The sequence below is a fragment of the Dendropsophus ebraccatus genome, chromosome 1, assembly GCF_027789765.1.
Source record: "Dendropsophus ebraccatus isolate aDenEbr1 chromosome 1, aDenEbr1.pat, whole genome shotgun sequence".
Classification (NCBI taxonomy): Eukaryota; Metazoa; Chordata; class Amphibia; order Anura; family Hylidae; genus Dendropsophus; species Dendropsophus ebraccatus.
The window spans coordinates 86,792,364-86,814,112 of NC_091454.1; the positions used below are offsets into that span (position 1 = coordinate 86,792,364).

Consider the following 21,749-nt stretch of genomic DNA (forward strand, 5'->3'; position numbering starts at 1 on the left):
CTATAAAGAACAATAGAATCTAAAGAACAAAAATGAATGCTCTACAGGATAGAAAGAAATGTAGATAAAGAATCTCTAGAAGATCACAGATCACATACTGGCTTATATAGTCTGCAGGTGTAAAATTAGTGTATTTGTACTGTATCCTCATTATCTGTTATCACACATTTATAGTGGCTCATTGACATTACACAAAGCCATTATTTTAAGGCAAGTGACACAGACAATGTTTTTGTGTAATCTAAGGCAATAAGAAATATAAAAAAAAAATTACTTATACTTCTCCTTCCTACAGGATCTAGCAATGGCTTTGGCTTCAAAAACTGCATCAAAAACTGCAGTAGATGTTTTCCCATAATTGCTGTGTGTGACACCAGCCTATACGGGTTATCCCATTAGTAGCACCCCTTCTCTCTATATTATGCTTACAGCACGAGGACCAGTATGCATGCCTCCTTCCCATCCCTCTGCCTTGATTGGGTGACATACAGGGCTCAGTGCTGGTAGCAGAGCCCTATGCATCAATCATGCAGGGAGTAGAGAGGAGATGTGTATGCTATGTGTCGGCAGCACCTCCTTGACGCTTGAGCTTTGAGCATGACATAGAGCTGACAGATTCCTTTCAAGGCATATGGATGTCAGAGTTTGCTGCGGGAGTTTTAACTGCTGAGTCAGTGGTGATCAGCTCATAGCAGGGGACTACCCATTATAAACGGACCCAATGAACAGATCATGACAGTACACACAAATACTAAATATAGACACATATAAATACACACATCTGTCAGCAGCAGCTGCCCTGCTTATTGATCGTTTCCAGTAAGCAGTAAGCAAGTTTTATACACTATAGTAAACTAGTTGAAGAACATATGTGAGACCTGAAAGAAGGAAATGGATACAATTACAGAGATTCCAGATTGGTTACATTTGCTGACCATAGAGCCACACTTTCATTCTTTTTGAATAAACATTTACTATGGCAGGTCTCCTTCTCCTATAAACACAGGCAGGAATAAAGTTCTCGATGCTGAAACATACTTGCCTGCCTCTCTAGTAGTTACGGAACATCATTTGGAAATGAACCTTAATAAAATTTGCCATTTAATCTCTGCTTTGTTAGCACAAGATTTAGCTCCCAATGGTAATGTGTTTGCATTATCTGAGCAGTTTGTAGCAGCTGCAATAAAGGGCTCTGCTAATAGTTTCCAGGTTGCTAAGTTCATTACGTCCCATATGTTTATAGCCTGAGTAATGCAGATCTGAGCGACATTGCTTTCACATACGTAGAGGAACCAAGTCTTACACTTCCAGTACATTTGGCAGGTGGAGTTTAGATATGCGTTTAGTAAAATAAATTGGTACTTATTTTATAACTATACTTGAAAAATAATAACATTTTAGCTGTGGCATTGTAATAGGCCGCTGAAAGTGTCAAATACATTGCTGCAAATATAAAGATAATAATGCAAATAGTAAGAATATAACTGTGGAAGAATTATATTGCTATATGTAAAATTCTTAAATTGTCTGTGTTAAATGTTTATTGTATGTGGCGTATGTGGTTTGGGACATCTGTACAGATGTATCACATTTTACTTTTCAAGTTTGCTTGACAGGGTCAGTGCTGCTTGCCCATATGATAAGGTTGGACAACATGCTAGCCAGCACCTCCTTGGTTTGCGCAAAGCTGTCTACAGGACCGTCCGAACTAACTTCAGAGTTTCAAGGCTTGCTACATTGTACATGCTGAAAAGATATCCTTTGCTTACAGATTTCAAAAGGAAGGGATGTAGTGTTCTTTAATATTTACTAGTGACTTTGTTCTTAATATTTCCCAAATGTATATGTATTGAGCTCGGGCTCAAAAGCACAGCACATTGCATTTTAGTCCAATTAAAAACACATATTTATGGGAATTACCTAAACATAGTTGACTGTGTTTGGACCATTAAAGTCCCTGTTTGTGCACATTTACATCAGTGTCCCATTTTGACAGCTTGCCAACATATGCGTGCCACACATGGCACAATTTTGTTGTCACCAAAGCGTTAGTTAGGAATGTAACCAACCTAAATTCTGGACTGATGCATTTTACCAGAGATGTTTGTGAGGCTGCTGATGTTCTCAGAGAGTGTTGCCCAGCCCGAAAACAGTTATATCCAGGTTGTAACTGAGAGCAAGACTTGCCACGTTGGGCATTTAAATACATTTTCATTATACATTAATGAAGGGAAATTTACAGCAGGTCTGTACATAACAACTTTCTGTTATGTACCTGTAAGCATTTTGATGCCGATTCAAAATGCAAGTATTTTTTGGCGATCCGTTCCACTATTTTTGTATCATTTATAAAAATCCAAATAAGTAAATGTAAGTCCTTTCGTGCACTAACAGCGTTCCACGACTCCAGGCGGACGGATTTATATATAATTGTAGTTTATAGCACTTGTGCACACACACATATTGTATATTCTCCAATGATATTGAAGGATAGATCATCCTGACAGAGAAACTCAATAGCTGTCAGGTACTTTGTTGTGATGCTCTATTAAAGCTCTTTCCCATCTGGTATTATACTATACACCATACATGCAAATATAGAGAGGATCAGGTGTATGATAGGATATGGGGCACACAGAGGTTGTCTGCATCATCCATTAGATATTTGGGAAAATGGTACTTGACCTGAAAAATATATAGGTTAATGTAACTCATGTTTACTACTAACATGATGTCAGAATTCATGTCTTTCACTGTTCTACAGCCATTTATCATAATTTAAAGCGTAACTGTCATATTTTTTTTATTGCAGAAATCAGTATAAGCGATTTTAAGAAACTCTGTAATAGGTTTTATCAGCCAAAAAAGCCTCCTTCTGTACTCAAGAAGCAATCTCCCAGCCTCCCCCCCTGACTTCTTATCTGTGCATTATCAGGCAAACACGTCTTCATTACAGAGAAGCCAGTGCTCTCTCCATTCTACCCTTATGGAGGGGGAAGGGGCCGAGGGAGATGAGGGAGCAGGAAGAGGTGACATGAAGGTCAGCTGTTTGTAGACTATCTGGGCACCTAAAACGCTGGATTCAGGGGTCAGAAAGGTCAGTGCTTATCTATGAACTTACAGAGAGAAGATTGCAGGGTGTTGTGCTTTGCAGAAATCCTCCGTGCTCAGTCACTCCTAACAGCCCCTCCCCTCTCCATAGCCACATAATGGACACAGAAATCCTGCTTCTTCTGGGGGGAGGCTGGGAGATTGCCTTTTCAGTCCAAAAGGAAACTCTCTTTTGGTTTATAAAACCTATTACAGAGTTTCTTAAAATCGCTTGTACTATTGATATTTAAGGTTTTCAAAAAAATGGCCCTGAAATGACAGTTACGCTTTAAGGAAGGGACCTTCTGTACACAAACTCTCAGATGAAGAAGCCTTGTATATGCACATTAACCTCTCATTTAGTATAGTAGAATGCCACAAACTTCATGACCAGCCTTTTCCCAATGATCGAACATTAAGCATAAGGAGGCAACAATCCCAGACGTCCAGTGATTAAACACCCCAGTCTCAATTGTGTTTTAGTTTTTTCTTAACTCTGACTAAACTTATCCCTTAAACTCCGAGATTGACAATGTTACTAACTACATCTGCGTTGTTCCCTTGAAAGACCTGGGTCTTGGATTAAGTGAAGAGCAGGTTTCCGAGGAGGAAGCTCATAATCTAACAGATGGCTTCAGCCTCCCTGCGTTGAAGGTAATCACCATTATGTATTTACTTCTGCTTTTAGGTATTTACTAAGTGATTTTATTATTTGGTATCAAAAGTTTTTTTTTCCATTAGCTTCTAGAAAGACTGATTGCTAGAATAGACTTTGTAATAATAACACATAGCTGATGTGTTTAAATTTTGTTTCTATGTAAGGCTGGGTTCCCACAACATTTTTGAAGACTGTTTTATATCCGTTTTATGCAAAAAACAGATAAAGAAAAGGATGAAAAAACTGATGCTTTTTTGTACATCCATTTTGATCAATTCTTCCATTCCCTAGTGAAAAGGGTGGGACTGGTAGTGTCGGTGTGAAGAGACATGCCTGTGCTCAATAGAACCTCCCAGCTGTCAATGTATTCATAAATGTCTTGGAGGAATAACATGGCAGTGACCAGAAATCATAACATGGCCAGAAATCACTTCATGTGAAATACAATTATTTGCTAAAATGGGCAGGCAATCAGAGTATGTATGTTTGTGTATATATATATATATATATATATATATATATATATATATATATTTGCACATATTTAAAGGTATAGCAAACATATGCCTTTGCTTTAACACATTCACTAAACGTGCACCATTTCCCCCATATATATATATATATATTATTTTTTTTTTTTTATTATTTTTTTTTTTTTTTAACCCTAATAGTAAACATAAGAACAGCGCCTACTATGCTTTTCTGCACTGTCTGTTTTCGCAGGTTCTCTTCCAGCTTTGGATAGGGCAGAGTTCTGAGTTCTTTCGAAGACTAGCCCTACTGCTTTCTTCCGAGAATGCATGCAGTGGTCCCCTTACCGGCCCAGAGATGCTTCCACACTACATCTGGTGTGATGTGGCACAGGATCTACCTCATGCTCAAGCTGCCTGTTTAACAGAGCTGAAGCGCAGCTATGAATTTTACCGTTACTTTGAAACACAACACCAATCTGGCTCTGATCGTTCAATAAGGAAGAAGAGAGAGACGGGAGAGCTGAACAACCTTCATGGAGCTGTGCGCAGTCTACAGCTACATCTGAAGGCACTACTCAATGAGTAAGTCTGGAACTGCCAGCGTTATAATCTAACACTACAAGAAGCTACATTTACCAATCATTGCTGCCGGTAATACACATAAAGCAGAATCATTCAGCTACGGTACACTATCTACTGAACAGTCTGGACAGGGGTGTTTTGAAAGCAGACTATCTACCGTAGTCATTCTTCCAGATAGCACATACAAGAGTAAAAAAATATCCCTCCAAGATCTACTTCCAGAGACTGGATCTTAAGGCAGGCTATATTCGTGATTTGGAGCACTACACTTGCCCTACTTTTTTTTTTTTTTTAAACCCTCTTAAAATTACATTAAAAAAAACTAAATTCTTTATGGAACAACCCTTTATCTAGTTTATTTTAAGAAAAGGCTGAACATGTACTTATTCAAAGTGGAAGTGATGTATTCAGCTGTTAGGAACACAGATTTGCAGTCCTGTCAAGACTGATAATAATTTCTTTGAAGTCCCCATTTTTGCCAGGGCAGGTTTTAATGCATATAACTACTGCAATGCAGAGATAAGGTGATTTTTTTTTTTGCCTATGTTTAAGGATTATCCTAGTAAGTGAGTAAATGGATTACGGCACCATGCTGTCCATCTCTTTAAACATAATAAGAAGCTTGTTCTCTGTTTCTCCAACAGCAGTAGATGTTCCTCCCTCCTTCTTTCCAGCAGTTGTTCAAATGCTTTATATGTATTATACTGTGAGAATAGGGTATGGTGGTGTTATTGTTGTGTAGTCCTCGTATTGGTATACTAATATACCCCCAATGTCTATCATATCATATCATAGACTACCTATTTTAAAGGGAATGTGCTAGCAAATAATGATTTATTATGATATTGTCATTTTTAAACAAATTTTACAGTTTGCATTCTGGCTGTTAAATCTACTAAGCTGATAGTTCTGATTTTATAGTGATAAGTTTTCAGCAGTCTTCTCTCACAGGCAGGATCACAATAAAAAGCTAAGATAGTTATAGATGGATATGGTCCATGTTGCTGGTTTCTCTGGTCCATGCTGTTAAAATCAGAGACTGCCCCAAGCTACAGGGAGACATAACATTTTACACTATGTATTCTTTTTTCCAGGGTAATTATACTTGAAGATGAGCTCGAAAAACTTGCCGTCCTTAAGGAATCACAGGGTGTTACACCCGAAGCTTCCCTTATCCTTGAAGAAAAGCTCAAGATGATACAACCACATGTGCAAGCCAGTAACACATGCTGGGAAGAGGCCTTGTGTCAGGTGGAAAGAATGGTCCGAAAACCTCCAGCAAAGAAAGGTATGGGGCACTTTATATTCAGCGGGGCTGTTACCGAAGCTATGTATAGGATTTTTAGTAATTATGTTACTGTGCAAAGAACTGTGGGATTTTTCAGACATCACATAGGAAAATGAAAAATTTACACAATTTGCAATATTATGTATAATATTTATACATTCAATTGCCAGATTCTTTCTACATTAATATAGTTAAAGAAGTACTCCAGCTATCTAGTCCAGTATTTGCTCTCCTTTATAGACAGGATACCAGTCTGTCATGTGTGACTGACTTTCTAGAATCTTCTGTAATCAAATCTTGCCTGGAAGCAGTCAGACCCCTTCCTACCTCACCATGCTCTGCCCTTTTATTTTATCAGTTAAACCACAATGCCTAGGGCTGAAATTCTACTGCAGCACACTATCTAACGGTCCCCATACACTTTATACCTATTTGTATACCTATCACCAAGAGATGATGTTGGTGGAAATAGGGGTCAGGCATATTTCACTGCCCGACCTCTTCTTCTTAGAGAGAGATAAGCTTCCACCAGAGCTGTCTGGCTGTGGCTTACCCTTTCCCATAGAGAACACAGGGACCTTCCGCCATGCTCAACATTCACTTGTATGGGTAGGACAAGAGAGATAACAATTTGAAAGTTGTACAAAAGTCAGGGCTTTGATAAATTGCCCCCTAAGGGGTCCCATTGCACGAAACGATTTCAGACATACTTTTCCAGCCGTTGATATTTAGTGTAATAGCTCATTCTAAAAGGCAACAATCAGCTGACATCCACAATGTTGGCTGATTGTTGTCTTTCAGCATGTTTTATAATTTTAACAATGATAGTGATGGTCTGCTGCCCGTCGCCTCATGCAATAGGAGCAGCGGCTCCTGCAATAGGAGCAGACCACCGCTCTCTTCTATGGGCCACCTGGAAGATCTAAGGATCGTCCTGGCAGCGTCTCCCGCTGCTCCCCTAGGCAGCCCCTGCGCCCGTTAAGTCTTCACTACTGTCTGTGTGTGTAATAGCACAGACAGCTAGTGGGAAACAAGGAGCAAGCCAGCGCTGACCTCACAGATCAGCGACCGCTTGCTTCTTAATATTGGAACATGTAATATGGTCCTAGGACTCTGCATTAGGAGTTATGTCACAGATTTATCACTTGATGCCTTTAAAAAGAAGTTGAAGCTGGCTTAATGATAATCCACCATTTGTGTCTCCTGTACTATACAAGCAAAAAAAAATGCTTGAGGTGCTTACAGTGAAATGGTATACTAATACCATTATTAACCAGTGCCTAATTTTGGTTATAGCTAGGGTTTTCATATCTGTAGAGGAGGCCAAATTGACAGCTGTTGAAACACAGCAACACGTCATTGGATTTTTTTCACTGATCTCCCTGAGCTCAGTGAAAAAAATCCACTGAAGTGCCCACTGAAGAATCTCCATTGATACATTGCCGCCTATAAATTTAAATATGCAAAAAAGGGAGCCTCAGTTGTGAGCCTCAAAACATGGGAATAGCCAGATATCTCTCCAGGAAGGAAAACCTTTTGCCAGGGGGTGCCAGTATTGAAACATAAATAGGGAAATACCAGAGTGGCCCCTTATGCATCAAAGTCTAAGTCATTTGCTTAGTTTACCGAAGCCATATATTCATCCACAGACAGCTGTTTCAGGGTATTTGCCACTTGTCAGTGTGGAGCAGGATTCTGACTAATGGGGCAATGAAAAGTAGATCAACAAGACACAGCAATCACTGAGCTCAGGGAGATCAGTGAAAAAAATCCAATGAAGTCCTCACTCAAGAGTCTCCATTGATACATTGCCCGCTTTAGGGGTATTTTCCGTGTATGGCTGGGGAGGGGGTGAATATAGAAGACGCCGGTCACTCACCTCTCTGGTTCCAGCGCCGTGTCCCGAATCGCGCTGCCCCGTTCTCCCGTCCCACTGCCGCTTCCTGGTCTGAGCTGTGGCTTGAGATGAGACGTCTCAAGGCAGCTCAGCCGTTCAGCGGTCGTAGCGGGGTCCTGCCTCAGCCACTGAATGGCTGAGCTGCCTTGAGACGTCACATCTCAAGCTGCAGACAGGAAGCAGCACAGACCAGGCACCAGGACGGGAGAACAGGACGGTGCGATTCGGGACCCAGTGCTGGAACCAGGGAGGTAAATGACCGGCGGCGTCTATATCCCTCCCCGTCCATACACGGAAAATACCCCTAGCCTGGAGTACCCCTGTAAATATGCAAAACAGGGGTCCGCGGAGTCTCAGTTGCAAGTCTCAAAACACGAGAATAGCAGAGAAGGAAAATTGACAGCCAATTGAAGCATAGCTGCTTTTGGTGATGCATTATGAATATGCGCCACCAGCAACCCACATACAGACTATAAAGGGCACTAATCAGATCTCTGCAGGAACATGGAAATTGTAGTCACCCACTAACTTCAGCACTTGTTGGTAGACTGGTTCTTAGCTGATTTAGATGCCACCTAGCAACCATAGACCTTTAAAATCTTTAAAATTTTAATAGAAATATTAATATTTAATAGGAAAAATTAATATTGTATACATATAGAGTGTGTGTTTTTCTCTCTACCTATAGATATAGCTAACACAGCGTGTGAAAATTCCCATTGCCCTGTGGTGCCCAATGTGCCTCTTGCATTGCGTATTGAAGATAAAGATCCAGTCCCGGAGGAGCAGGTAATATATATGACCACTTTCTTGTTTCCCAAATCCCAGGAAAGGTCCTTTTGTCCCTGGTTCTGATCAGCAGTACTTACATAAGGTATAGCTTTTACTGAAATGATCACCCTTTTTATTTTTAGGAATTTGAGGCGTATGTTGAAGACATAGCTCCAGATGACGAATTTAGCAGAGATGATGTGTATTTATTTTCTCCAGAGGAGAGAGAGAGACAGAAGCGAGAACGAGAGGAATCTAAGAGAGTATTACAGGAGCTAAAGGCTGTCCTAGGCTTAAAGGCATCTGAAGCTGAAAGGCAAAAATGGAAGCAGTTGCTGTTTAGTGAACATGGTGTGTGTCATTCCTCTCTGATATACTGCTGCTAACCACTTGGTTCTAATATGTTCTTTTACAGCAAAAAGAAGTGAATGTTTTTGACATCATGAATACATCTTTTACAGGTGAAGACTAAGCAGTGACAAAAGCTAACAAAAGTTTGTTTCACAAGTCACCAAGCTGCAACTAATAGATCCTGTACAGCAGCAATACTGCAACCATAGAATAACCCTATCAGAAGGCATGCCTCACTGGACTGGCCAAAAAATCCACAGAAATCCAACAGCAAGCAGATGAGACAGCACTTCAGGGGAAAAGTCTTGTGGCTTTATTCACCCGTTCATGCAATGTTTTGGCTTGTTGTAAAGCTTGAGAGAGGCTTACAAATGGGCAAATAAAGCCGCAAGCTGTCCCAACTGCTTGCTGCAAGCTACAACTAGATCTCTGCTAACCTTCTCTAATATTTAACAAAAATTAGGAAATTACCTTTATAGTAAATTCCCTATTGAACTTATATTAGCTGCTCATGCTTTATTTCTAGAAAATACGGAAAGAGAGCTTATGTGCTGAAAGATGGTGGTGAGTGTGGAAAAAGGATTCCACTGAAACTCACTTGCTTGGGTAGGTTGTACCAAAGGCCACAACACTTGTATGAGCAGAGAGAGCAAGAACCAAGGGTATCTTGGGATGTATCTACTGTATGTTGCCACTGTCCACGATCCTTGCCGATCAGGGGCCTTCTGCCTGAAAAGTAGAATTAAGAAAAGAGATGGTGCTGCAACCTGAGAGATGATGCTGCAACCAGAGGTTAGATTCAAGTAGTGCACAACTTAAGAAAGAGATCTTCATAAGGGTTAAAAATTCCTCTTGTTGCCCTCCCCCAATTAAAAGGGTTTTCCAATAATAAAAATGTATCAGATGGGAGGGGGGGGGGGGTCTAACTACTGGGACTCTCACCGATCATGAGAATGGTTGTTCCATGTCCCTGTTTAAATAGAGTGGCTGTGTAACAAGCAATGGAGCTGCTGAAGATAGATACTTTTTTTATCAATATTTCACTTTCACTGATTTAGATACTAAAAATGGGGGCTGCCATATTGCATGGGCTGTTCTTAACAGCAAGCCTCATTGACATAGATGACAATAGACAGACCCTGTCCCCTTAAGATGTATGTGAAACATTACTGAGCGCGCTTTGTGACCGGTGAAGAGGTGATTCCACAGAGAGCTGCTATTGTCTCCTCTTCCTACTGGTGTCACATGTCGCTGCAGTGCTGTACAGATCACTTTATAGCAGACTCTTCTTATCACTGGAGACACAACAGGAAGTCTCAGCTTAGTTTTAGCCCCAGTGGTAGGAATGAAAACTGCAAGATCTCATGATTTTATTTTATAGATTAATTAGAAAAATGTCACCATAAACTCCTAAAAAATATGTTTACCATAAAAACGTTATTTAAACAATAAGGGTATGTTCACACTGAGTAAATCAGGCAGAATTGTCTGCTTCGGAATCCTGTCCTGTCTGTGTGACATAGCCTGTCTCTCCGCTCAAATAGGTGACATGTCACTTCTTCGAGCGGAGAGCGACAGCAGCAGAAGTGTCCTCCCATAGACAGATGGAATTCTGCCTGATTTACTCAGTGTGAACATACCCTAAGTAATTTTTTGATGACACATTATTTTTATAGTTACATTACATAAAAGTATGGTTGTATATTTCTACTTAGCACATATTGCATATGCCGTCAGTAACTGCATACTTTATGTCTCACTAAATACTAGTGCAGTCAGTTTGGTAATATATTGGGATACATATCTTTCTCTCTCAATCTCTATTTATGGAAAGATGGAACCATCTAAGTTTCTGCTTTTTCCCTTTTAGATTGCCTGAAATGTAGTTGGCCAGGTCATCAGACCATAAAGGAACCAAGTAGTTGTCCTTATAGAGTACTTGTCATATGTTACAGAGACATGTCAAAGGCTCTTTTATCAGTGCAGGTCCCTTGGGACGCTTGCTGATGCGTGAGATTGAGACAGCTCCATAGATTTACATTGTGTAATTGTCTCAATCCCTTTATACAAAGCCAGGAGAGAATGTGCTTCTCCTGACTGTCTGAAGACCCTGACTGATGAAAGTTTTTGCATATGTCTCTATGACATATCAAATAAAGTTTTTTTTTGGTGACAGTTTGGTTTGTTCCCCTATTGACCAGCACAAAAAAAAAAACTGAACCTTATAATGCAGCTACTATGTGATTATGGTGGTTTATGTGGTTATGTTATTTACATGTGCTATTTTGCAGAGTAATTTTTCCTTGTTTTCTTCCACTGTTTTATTATTGTGCTATTATCTTCAGGTTTCAGAGAACAGAGGCTAGCAGTCTTATGATGGTTTCACACATGGCAGCTTTTTTGGGAAACTGCCACTGTAGTTTTTGTGCCAAAACCAGGCGTGGATTCATATGGGATGGGAAATATAAAGGGAGGACATGTACTTCTCCTTCCTGTTGAATCCACTTTTGGTTTTGGTACAGCAATGTGAAACCATATTGTGAAACAATAATATTTTTGTAATAATCCGGGATTAAAGTCCCATAAAACTAAAAAATCAGTGGCAGGCAGGGATGCAGGAACATAATAAAGAAAAAGTATAAGCTGATGGATTGCCTGCCCAGCCAATCAGTGACTGGTGCAGGACACAGAGTGGGGCAATCAGCTGGGTTGTTGCAGCAGAAGGCACTGGGGGCAGGGGCGTACGCGGAAGCCATCTAAAAATGGCATTTCACTCCCAGCTCATTTTACAGATCGGTGGGGGCCTCAGAACCCTGACTCCAGCCATTCACATTATTTTTGCATGTTTTTTTTTTTAAATGACAGTAAAACTACTCTGAGGATTAACATATAGGCTATGCTTATCTTATGCTGCTTATTGGTTTGCAAAATAGTAGTGCACTACAGCTGCAGCATGTACGGTCATGTAAAGGCCATGCTAATGTAGTGCTTGTTTTCTCAGCATGCCAAATGGATTTCACATTAGGGAAAATATGGTTGCATGGTTTTTCTTTTTTGCATGTGGAACGGCTTTTTTTTCTCTTTCTATAGAATAGTATTGCTACAATATTGCAGCTTTTATAGCCAACTTTGTAAATCAGTCTGTCTAATGGAAATTCTGAAGTATACAAGTAATACTTACATGTTGTGCTGTGTATGTTTCCCTTGTACTATCGTTTACGAACTGGAAAGTATGAATTCAAGTCAGTAATTGTTTCTTTTTTTTTTCTTTTTTTTTTTTTTAAACCCTCAAAGCCGTAATAATACCATTGACACGTGCTGAGATAGTGGATAACCCTATCTCTCCTCTAGTCTCTGATCCAGACTCCCAAAACAAAATGCACAGCTTTAATGAAGAGATCACCAGGGAGGTAAATGGAATGGAACCCTCTATCCATGAGACCTTAGAGGTACCTGTTAATGATCAAGATAAAGCAGAGACGGAAACATTTCGACTGTTGGAAGGGCCTGGACAAGCTAGTGATAGTGAAAAAGTCGATCCTCCATGTCCTGCTCCCAGGACTGTCTTACCTGCCTCCATCAAAGAGAGGCTTGCTCGAATCCATCAGGCATCAGATTTACACTTTGCCTCGGGATTAGCAGCACAGGCAGCTGCCCGATCACTTACATTTACTTTCCTGCAAGAACAGACTTTTGGTGATGAATGGGGCAACGATGATGATGAGACGGAAAGTGGTGATGCTTACATTGGAGATGAAGGGAATGAAGACAGAAGTTCAGAAAACGAAGAATGACTAAGTTGAGCTAAGACATGACAAGCCATTGAACTCTTAAAGAACCTAAGACTGGTTAGCCTGTTCACTATGTAAGGGCAGACTAGAGGTAAACATTTACTCTTTAACACATGGTGATTTAATATCCTCTGTGCCTGGAAAGTTTGCAGCATTCAGCTCTGCAGTGTTTCAATGAACCCTCCTACATGTTATACAATTTGTGTCTTACAAGTTCCTGACTGCTGCTGTTTAGCGCAGTCCATTACGTGGTGCAACCTAAAGCTCCATACAGATTCAATTAAGGCAATCTACGGTATGTGGTAATTGTAAAATCAATGCAGTTGCCTCTTCTTTTGGGTTATTTTAATATTTAATGTTATTTATTTAAAAAAAAAGTTCCAGTTTGTTTTCACAGGTTAATATTGTGTCCTCCTCTTTGGCTGTCTTGCTTTCTAAGACAGGCCGATTCATTGTTTTACTCAGTGTGGTATCAACACCACGTTGGCTGTGTCTGTCCAGTGTGCACTGGCTAATGACATTGTTCCTTTGTGACTATACTATATTTCTTAAACTATTTCACTTCTCTAAGCTTAGAATGTAATTTTTATAATAAAAAAAACACACAACAAACTTGTAGAAGATTTCTACTTTTTTGTGATTCATGATTATGATAGATCTTGCATTTTAACCCCTTCGTGCTGCAGCTAGTTTGGGCCTTAATGACCAGGCTAATTTTTCAAAATCTGACCTGTCTCACTTTATGCGCTTATAGCTCAGTGATGCTTTAACGTATGCTAGCGATTCTGAGATTGTTTTTTCGTCACATATGGCACTTTGTTAGTGGCAAAATTTGGTCACTACTTTGTGTGTTTTTTGTGAAAAACATCAAAATATCATGAAAAATTTAAAAAATTAGCATTTTATGAACTTTGAAATTCTCTGCTTCTAAAAAAAGAAAGTCGTAGCACATAAATTAGTTACTAAGTCACATTACCAATATGTCTTCTTTATTCTGGCATAATTTGGTAAACATATTTTACTTTTTTAGGGTGTTATGGGGCTTAGAAATTCATCAGCAAATTATCACATTTTCGTGAAAGTTTCCAAAACTGATTTTTTTTAGGGACCAGTTCTTTTTTTAAATGGATTTAGAAGACTGGTATCCTGAAAACCCCCATAAGTGACCCCATTTTGGAAACTACACACCTTAAAGAATTAATCTAGGGGTATAATGAGCATTTTAACCCTACAGGGGCTGGAGGAAAGTATTCACAATTAGGCAGTAAAAAAATGGAAAATTAAAATTTTCCAATAATATATACGTTTAGATTAAAGTTTCTCATTTTCAAAAGGAAAATGAGAGAAAAAGCACCCCAAAATTTGTAACGCAGGTTCTCTTGAGTACAACGGTACCCCATATGTGGGCGTAAACCACTGTATGGGCACACAGCGGGGCTCAGAAGGAAGGGAGCACCAATTAGCTTTTCCAATGCAGATTTTGCTGAAGAAGTTTCTGAGCGCCAGGTGCGTTTGCAGTGCTCCTGTAGTGTCAGCAGAGAGAGAAACCCCCATAAGTCACCCCATTTTGGAAAGTGCACCCCTCAAAGAATTCATCTTGGTGTGAGGTGAGCATTTTGACCCCACAGGTATTACAGGAAAGTATTCAAAAGAAGACAGTAAAAATGAAAAACTCGAATTCTTCCAATAATATGTTCGTTTAGTTTGAAATTTCTCAATTTCACGAGGAACAAGAGAAAAAAAGTACCCCAAAATTTGTAACGCAGGTTCTCTTGAGTACAACGGTACCCCATATGTGGGTGTAAATCACTGTATGGGCACACAGGAGGGCTCAGAAGGGAAGGAGCGCCAATTAGCTTTTTCAATGCAGATTTTGCTGCAGAAGTTTCCGAGCGCCAGGTGCGTTTGCAGTGCCCCTGTAGTGCCATCAAAGTAAAATCTCGCCATAAGTCACCCCATTTTGGAAAGTGCACCCCTCAAAGAATTCATTTTGGGGTGTGGTAAGCATTTTGACCCCATAGGTATTAGAGGAAAGTATTCAAAATTAGACAGTAAAAATGAAAAACTCAATTTTTTCCAATATTATGTTCTTTTAGTTTGAAATTTCTCAATTTTATGAGGAACAAGAGAAAAAAAAGTACCCCAAAATTTGTAACGCAGGTTCTCCTGAGTGAAAAGGTACCTCATATGTGGGCATAAACCACTGCATGGGCACACAGGAGGGCTCAGAAGGAAAGGAGCGCCAATTAGCTTTTTCAATGCAGATTTTGCTGAAGAAGTTTCTGAGCACCAGGTCCGTTTGCAGCGCCCCTGTAGTGCCAGCAGAGTAAAATCTCGCCATAAGTCACCCCATTTTGGAAAGTACACCCCTCAGAGAATTCATTTTGGGGTGGTTACGGGCAACGTGGGGTGGTTACGGGCAACCTGCAGTGTTTACAGACAATCTGGGGTGGATACGGGCAACGTGGGGTGGTTACGGGCAATGCGGGGTGGTTACGGATAAACTGAAGTTCTTATAGGCAATCTGGGGTGGATACCTGTAATCTGGCATGGGCACCGCAATCTGGAGGGGGTCATTGGCAACGTGGGGTGGTCAGAGGCAACGTGGGGTGGTCAGAGGCAACGTGGGGTGGTCAGAGGCAACGTGCAGTGGTCAGAGGCAACGTGCGGTGGTCAGAGGCAACGTGCGGTGGTCAGAGGCAACGTGCGGTGGTCAGAGGCAACGTGCAGTGGTTACGTGCAATCTGGAGGGTTACATGTAATCTGGCGTGATTACGGGAAACCTGGAAGGGTTACAGACAATCTGGGATTGTTACTGCTAAACTGAAGTGCCTATAGGTAATCTGGGGTTGGTAAATGTAATTTGGGGTGGTTACGGGCAATCTGGAGGGGGTCACTGGCAATTTGGGGTGGTTACGGGCAACGTGCGGTGGTTACGGGCAACGTGCGGTGGTTACGGGCAACGTGCGGTGGTTATGGGCAACGTGCGGTGGTTACGGGTAATCTGGGGTAGGGTTAGGGGTAATTTGGGAGTAAACTGCAATTATTACTATAATAAAAAGTGTGTGTTTTATTTTTTTGTATGTTTGTCACTTTTTGTACTTTACACATTCATTTTCACTGTATTACTATGATTACTGTGATATTTTCTATCACAGTAATCATAGTTCAGTGACAGAGACCAAATTGGTCTCTGTCACTTAAAATTTTCCAGAGTTGGCTGGTTGTGAAGCGCATGCGCACTTCACAACCAGCCAGGACGTCGAGGAGGACGGAGCTCCAGGATCAGGTGAGTATATGGGGAAGGGGGGGGTGACTGGGGGACGGGGGTGACAGGGGGGGTGGGGGGCGACTTGGGGGGTGGGGGGACATCACTTTTTATCCCCTGTCACCAATCATTTATGGTGACAGGGGATAAAAAGTGCCGGCGGCACATGGTACAAGCGATCAGCGGTATATAGTATATACCGCTGATCGCTTGTATCGGGACCCCACAGGGGAAGTCCCGATGACTGCCCCATGCTCTCCGCTACCTCCGGTGGCGGAGAGCATGGGGCTTTCATTCATTTAAACTTTTCCATCCCTGCGAACAAACATGGGGTTAGTGATCGCCCTACTAGGGGGGGGCTGATCTGAGGTCTGGGGGACACTTATTTCATCTCCCCCCGCCGTGGATTCACGGCGGGGGGAGATGAAAAGCAGCGGCGGCACCGGTAATCCCTTTTACCGACGGCCGCCGCTATAACGTTAATAGCGGCGATCGTCGGTAAGGGGGGGGGGGGCGGGACGGACCCCACACACTGCCCCAACCCCTCAGCTACCTCCGGTAGCTGGGGGGATGGGGTGGGGGCCGTCCCGGCCCCGCAACCTTATTCTCTGCCATCGCCGTAAAAAGCTGATGGCAGCAGAATAAGGCCCATTAGTGACCGCCGTAAAAAGCCGTATCGGCGGTCACTAAGGGGTTAAAGAAATTTTTTTAATTTTAAAGCGATTTTAAGAAACTTTGTAATTGGGTTTATTAGCCAAATATGCCATTATCTGCATTTAAAAAGCCTTTTCCCAGGTCCCCCCTCCCTCCTCTTTTCCATCCACTGCAAAAAATCTGAAAATTGTGACTTGTTGCATCAGACGTACCCAGTCTGGTCTAGGGAGAGAGGAGGAGGGAGGAGGAAGGAGGGAGTTAGCCGGCAGCAGAAAGCAGATAACAGAGGATTACAGGCACGGAGCTGGGTGACCGCTGTAATCAGAGCTCAGAGAGGTCAGTGGTGACTGTCAAAGGAGATAGAGGGTGAGGTATTTGTAGATTAATTCTTTGTTGTCCTGTTTTGGTCTTTTATTTAGCTCTCTCCATAGGAGAACAATGAAGACAGGGGGGAGAGTTTCAAACTGCTTTTTCATGTTAAAAATGCATTTTTTGGCTAATAAACCCAATGACAGTTTCTTAAAATTGCCTGGTCTATTGATTTCTGCAAAAAAATTTCACAACAGTGACACTTTTTAAAGTAACCACTTGTCTTTTCAAGCTAACTTTTGACTTACATTGCACATTTATGTTCACACACAGTATTTTGGTTAGTATTTGTAGCAAAATCTGGATTGGGACCAACAGAGGAAAAACCATAATGGAAAGATGTGCTCAGTCCCTGTGCTTTCAACCCACTCCTGGTTTTGGTTGAAGAAATACTGACTAATATACTGAGGGAAATGCTATGTATGAACATAGCCTTAAACTTTCTAGACATAAAATTAAAACCTAAAGTGTTACCCCCTTACTCTATGTGCCCTTCTACGCACCATCCACAAGCTTAGATGTTGCAGATTTTATATTTTATTATTATTTATTTATAAAGCGCCCTTAATTCCAGAGCACTATACAGGCGACAGGGGTAACAAACATTACAAGTTCAAAATGCATTACATGAAGGCAAATGGCAGACTGGTACATGGGGAAGAGGACCCTGCTCGCGAGGGCTTACAATCTATAAATGGTTAAGGATCCTATTATATGAGCAATTATCATCAAAACTGGCCGATATCACCTGTAAGTAGTGACTGAGAAATAAGCAAACTTGTTTGAGGGCTGATCAAGCGCTGCAGAATCTGTTGTCGCTATACAAGATATACCTGTATAAAACAGGAGATGGGGCCCTACTGCTGTGAAGTCCTGCCCAGTTGACACTGTTTACCGATAAAATGAAGCAAGAGTACAGTATCACTTTAAGTGTGTAGGTCACCAGAACTTCTGTCACCAAAAGTGGCTTGACACATTGTGGTATCCTGTTGAAATACTTTAGCACATCCCACGGTCACTCGATCACATTGAGTTGGAGGCCAAGTCAACACATTGAACTCTTTGTAATGTTTCTCAAACCATTTGTAAGCATTCTTTTCCCCAGTTTGACATTTTTCTGCTGAAAGAAGTTATCAGCAGACACAGTCATAGGGAGAAAGTGGAGAACAGAAGAGGCAGGACCTTTTCTGCTCTCCGGATAAACTTGCATACATTTTTTGCAGTTATATGATTTTTATGCTCGGATGAAAAAGACATAAGCTTCTCCTTACCCTTTAGACTTGCAAACATACAGAGGTACAAATAAAGAGTTTGTGACAATAAGTAGAAATCAGCATTGTTTGTTTATGGACTTCAACAATGTTTTCTCTTATCTGCTGCCAGGAATTAGAAGCTTTTCTTATTATAATTATAAAGCTTGCCAGCTCTGCCTAGAGGCTGTACAGGCTCATAGACAGACAGTGCTAGACATATTGGAACACACAATACAGCATTTTTGTAAACACCCCACCGCCTTACTGAAGAGAAGGAAAATGCAGGATGTGACCGGAATGAGAGGAACTGGTTACTCTGAGGTTGTGTGGGGTGAACTCATTCATTAATAGTCTCCTGTTGTCACATGACCTAAATTATTCTTCCTAGGCAATGTAAAAAACTTACCTCTCTGCCAACTAAAGCCTATTAAACACCACACTGAAAATGTAAAGTTTTAATTACAAGAACAAATGATCCAAATGGTTATGAACAAATGGTAATTTAGCGCAATGTGCTCTGAAGGGGATTATGATGATAGATGATGGCTGTGCTTTAGAAGTATTGTTACCAGGATGACTCCTTTACCTCACACATCTCCAGTTTGGAGAACTTTTAAAACCATTTACATCATAAGCCAATTAATAACACTGTCTAGGACAAAAACTGCCTGATCTGTCCATAGCTCAGCTTTGATTTCCTACCATGCTCTGTTAAAATTGATTGAACTTGAGGTGTCATTGGTTCTATGGACAAATGAGACATTTTTTAAGTTTATTTCCCCATTGTGTTCATTAGCTTTATGCTGTGACATCACAATGGTCATTCTGTAGCATGACCGTGCCCATTCTTCCAATAGTATGACTGTGTGGATTAAAGGGGAACACCAGGTAGAGGTTAAAAAAATAAAACTTCTCCAGAAGCATAAAGCATTACTTACCTATCTATTCCATTTTTGAAACTACCAAAAATCCATTTGTTTGGGGAGGGGGGGGGGGGTTGTTTTGTGTTTCTGCACTTCCTGGTTCAGTTGTACACAGTACTACAGGTTCCAGAATGCATTGCTTTCCCTCAGCTTTCATCACAGTCCTCCACCCTGCCTATTCCCCACCCAAAGCTGTTGCAGAACATCTAGGCTGTGTTCACACATTGCAGTTTCATTGTGTTACTGAATTATTTGCAGTAATTTATGATTTCATTGTGGCCCCACCCACACAGCACACATTTACTACCTGTAACACCACACAGCACACTGTATTCTCTACCTGTAACACCACACAGCACACTGTATTCTCTACCTGTAACGCTGATATTGAAATAAAGTAAAGAACTTTTTGAATTTTTTTTTCTTTTAACCCCTTAGGGACCAAGCCCATTTGGGCCTTAATGACCAGACCAAATTTTGGACATCTGGTATGGTTCACTTAATCTGCTTATAACTCTATAATAGTTTCATACATCAAAGCTGTTTTAAGATTGTTTTTTTGTCACATCTTGTACTTTATCCCAGCAGTAAAAAAAACTTTGATATAATTTTCTTAAATAGATTAAAAAAGCAAAAAATGTGAGAAATTTTGAAAAATTTTCTTTTTTTTCAACTTTTAACTATAATATTCCACTTATATATGTAATTTATGTAGATTTTTTTTTATCATACATATATTTCCATCTGTTTCCTTTGTTTTGGCATTCGTTTTGGGGAAAAAAATTAAAAATACTCAAATTTGAGAACGTACAAAATTAACCATACTTTTTAAAAATTGTGAATTGCATTTTAATCCCTGCATCAAGCCAAGTTTCAGAGGCTCATACGTTTCAGAACAATAGAAAACCCCCACAAATGACCCCATTTTGGAAACTAGACCCCATAAGGAATTCATCTAGGGGTACAGTGAGTATGTTAACCCCACAGTGTTTGGACAAAATTAACGCAAAGCAAGTGAACATGAAATAAATTTTTTCTTTTTTCTATGTGTCATTTTGAAGACATGTTTTCCCTTCTAAATGCATGATAATGACAAAAGGCACCCCCTAATTTTTCGGCCCAATTCTTCTGAGTTCAGACATGTGACCATTGTACCCCTAACTCAATGTCTAGGCACACGGCAGGGCTCCAAATGAAGGAAGCACCTAGTGGTTTTCAGAGCACCAATTTAGCTTGAAAATCTATTAGGCCCCATTGTACTTATGGAGAGGTATTCAGCTGCCAGAACAATAAAAAAAACCCACAAATGACCCCATTTTGGAAACTAGACCCCCTAAGGAATTCATCTAGGGGTATAGTGAGTATTTTAACCCCACAGTGTTTGGACAAAATTATTTCAAAGCAGGTGAAAGTGACAAAATTTTCTTTTTTTTTTTCTTCGTGTCACTTTAAAGACATGTTATCTTTTCTAAATGCATGATAAGGAGAAAATGCACCCCCTAATTTATTGCCCCATTTCTTCTGAGTTCAGACATATGACCATTGTGCCCCTAACTCAATGTCTAGGCGCATGGCAGGGCTCCAAATGAAGGGAGCACTTTGTGGTTTTCAGAGCACCAATTTAGCTTGAAAATCTATAAGGCCCCACTGTTGACTTGGAGGGGTATAGAGCTGCCAGAACAATAGAAAACCCCCACAAATGACCCCATTTTGGAAACTAGACCCCCTAAGGAATTTATCTAGGCGTATAGTGAGTATTTTAACCCCACAGTGTTTGGACAGAATTATTTCAAAGCAGGTGAAAGTGACAAAATTTTCTTTTTTTTTTCTTCGTGTCACTTTAAAGACATGTTATCTTTTCTAAATGCATGATAAGGAGAAAATGCACCCCCTAATTTATTGCCCCATTTCTTCTGAGTTCAGACATATGACCATTGTGCCCCTAACTCAATGTCTAGGCGCACGGCAGGGCTCCAAATGAAGGGAGCACTTTGTGGTTTTCAGAGCACCAATTTAGCTTGAAAATCTATAAGGCCCCACTGTTGACTTGGAGGGGTATAGAGCTGCCAGAACAATAGAAACCCCCCACAAATGACCCCATTTTGGAAACTAGACCCCCTAAGGAATTTATCTAGGTGTATAGTGAGTATTTTAACCCCACAGTGTTTGGACAGAATTATTTCAAAGCAGGTGAAAGTGACAACATTTTCTTTTTTTTTTTCTTCGTGTCACTTTAAAGACATGTTATCTTTTCTAAATGCATGATAAGGAGAAAATGCACCCCCTAATTTATTGCCCCATTTCTTCTGAGTTCAGACATATGACCATTGTGCCCCTAACTCAATGTCTAGGCGCACGGCAGGGCTCCAAATGAAGGGAGC

At 40.7% G+C, this 21,749-nt stretch overlaps 1 protein-coding gene across 4 annotated transcripts in view; it reads left to right on the forward strand.

Moving 5' to 3' along the window:
- The window catches only part of VEZT (vezatin, adherens junctions transmembrane protein), a 36,159-nt gene extending 22,646 nt beyond the window's left edge, over positions 1 to 13,513 (forward strand). For 3 of the 4 annotated variants that reach the window (XM_069974293.1, XM_069974307.1, XM_069974315.1), the window contains exons 6-12: positions 1,605 to 1,754; positions 3,597 to 3,744; positions 4,472 to 4,803; positions 5,898 to 6,091; positions 8,677 to 8,777; positions 8,903 to 9,110; positions 12,405 to 13,513. In XM_069974293.1, coding sequence (XP_069830394.1) covers positions 1,605 to 1,754; positions 3,597 to 3,744; positions 4,472 to 4,803; positions 5,898 to 6,091; positions 8,677 to 8,777; positions 8,903 to 9,110; positions 12,405 to 12,904 — 1,633 coding nt within the window. In that variant the 3' untranslated portion in view covers positions 12,905 to 13,513. The remainder of the gene's footprint in view (positions 1 to 1,604; positions 1,755 to 3,596; positions 3,745 to 4,471; positions 4,804 to 5,897; positions 6,092 to 8,676; positions 8,778 to 8,902; positions 9,111 to 12,404) is intronic. The other variant, XM_069974301.1, reaches the window with a different exon arrangement.
- Positions 13,514 to 21,749: the final 8,236 nt, after the last annotated feature.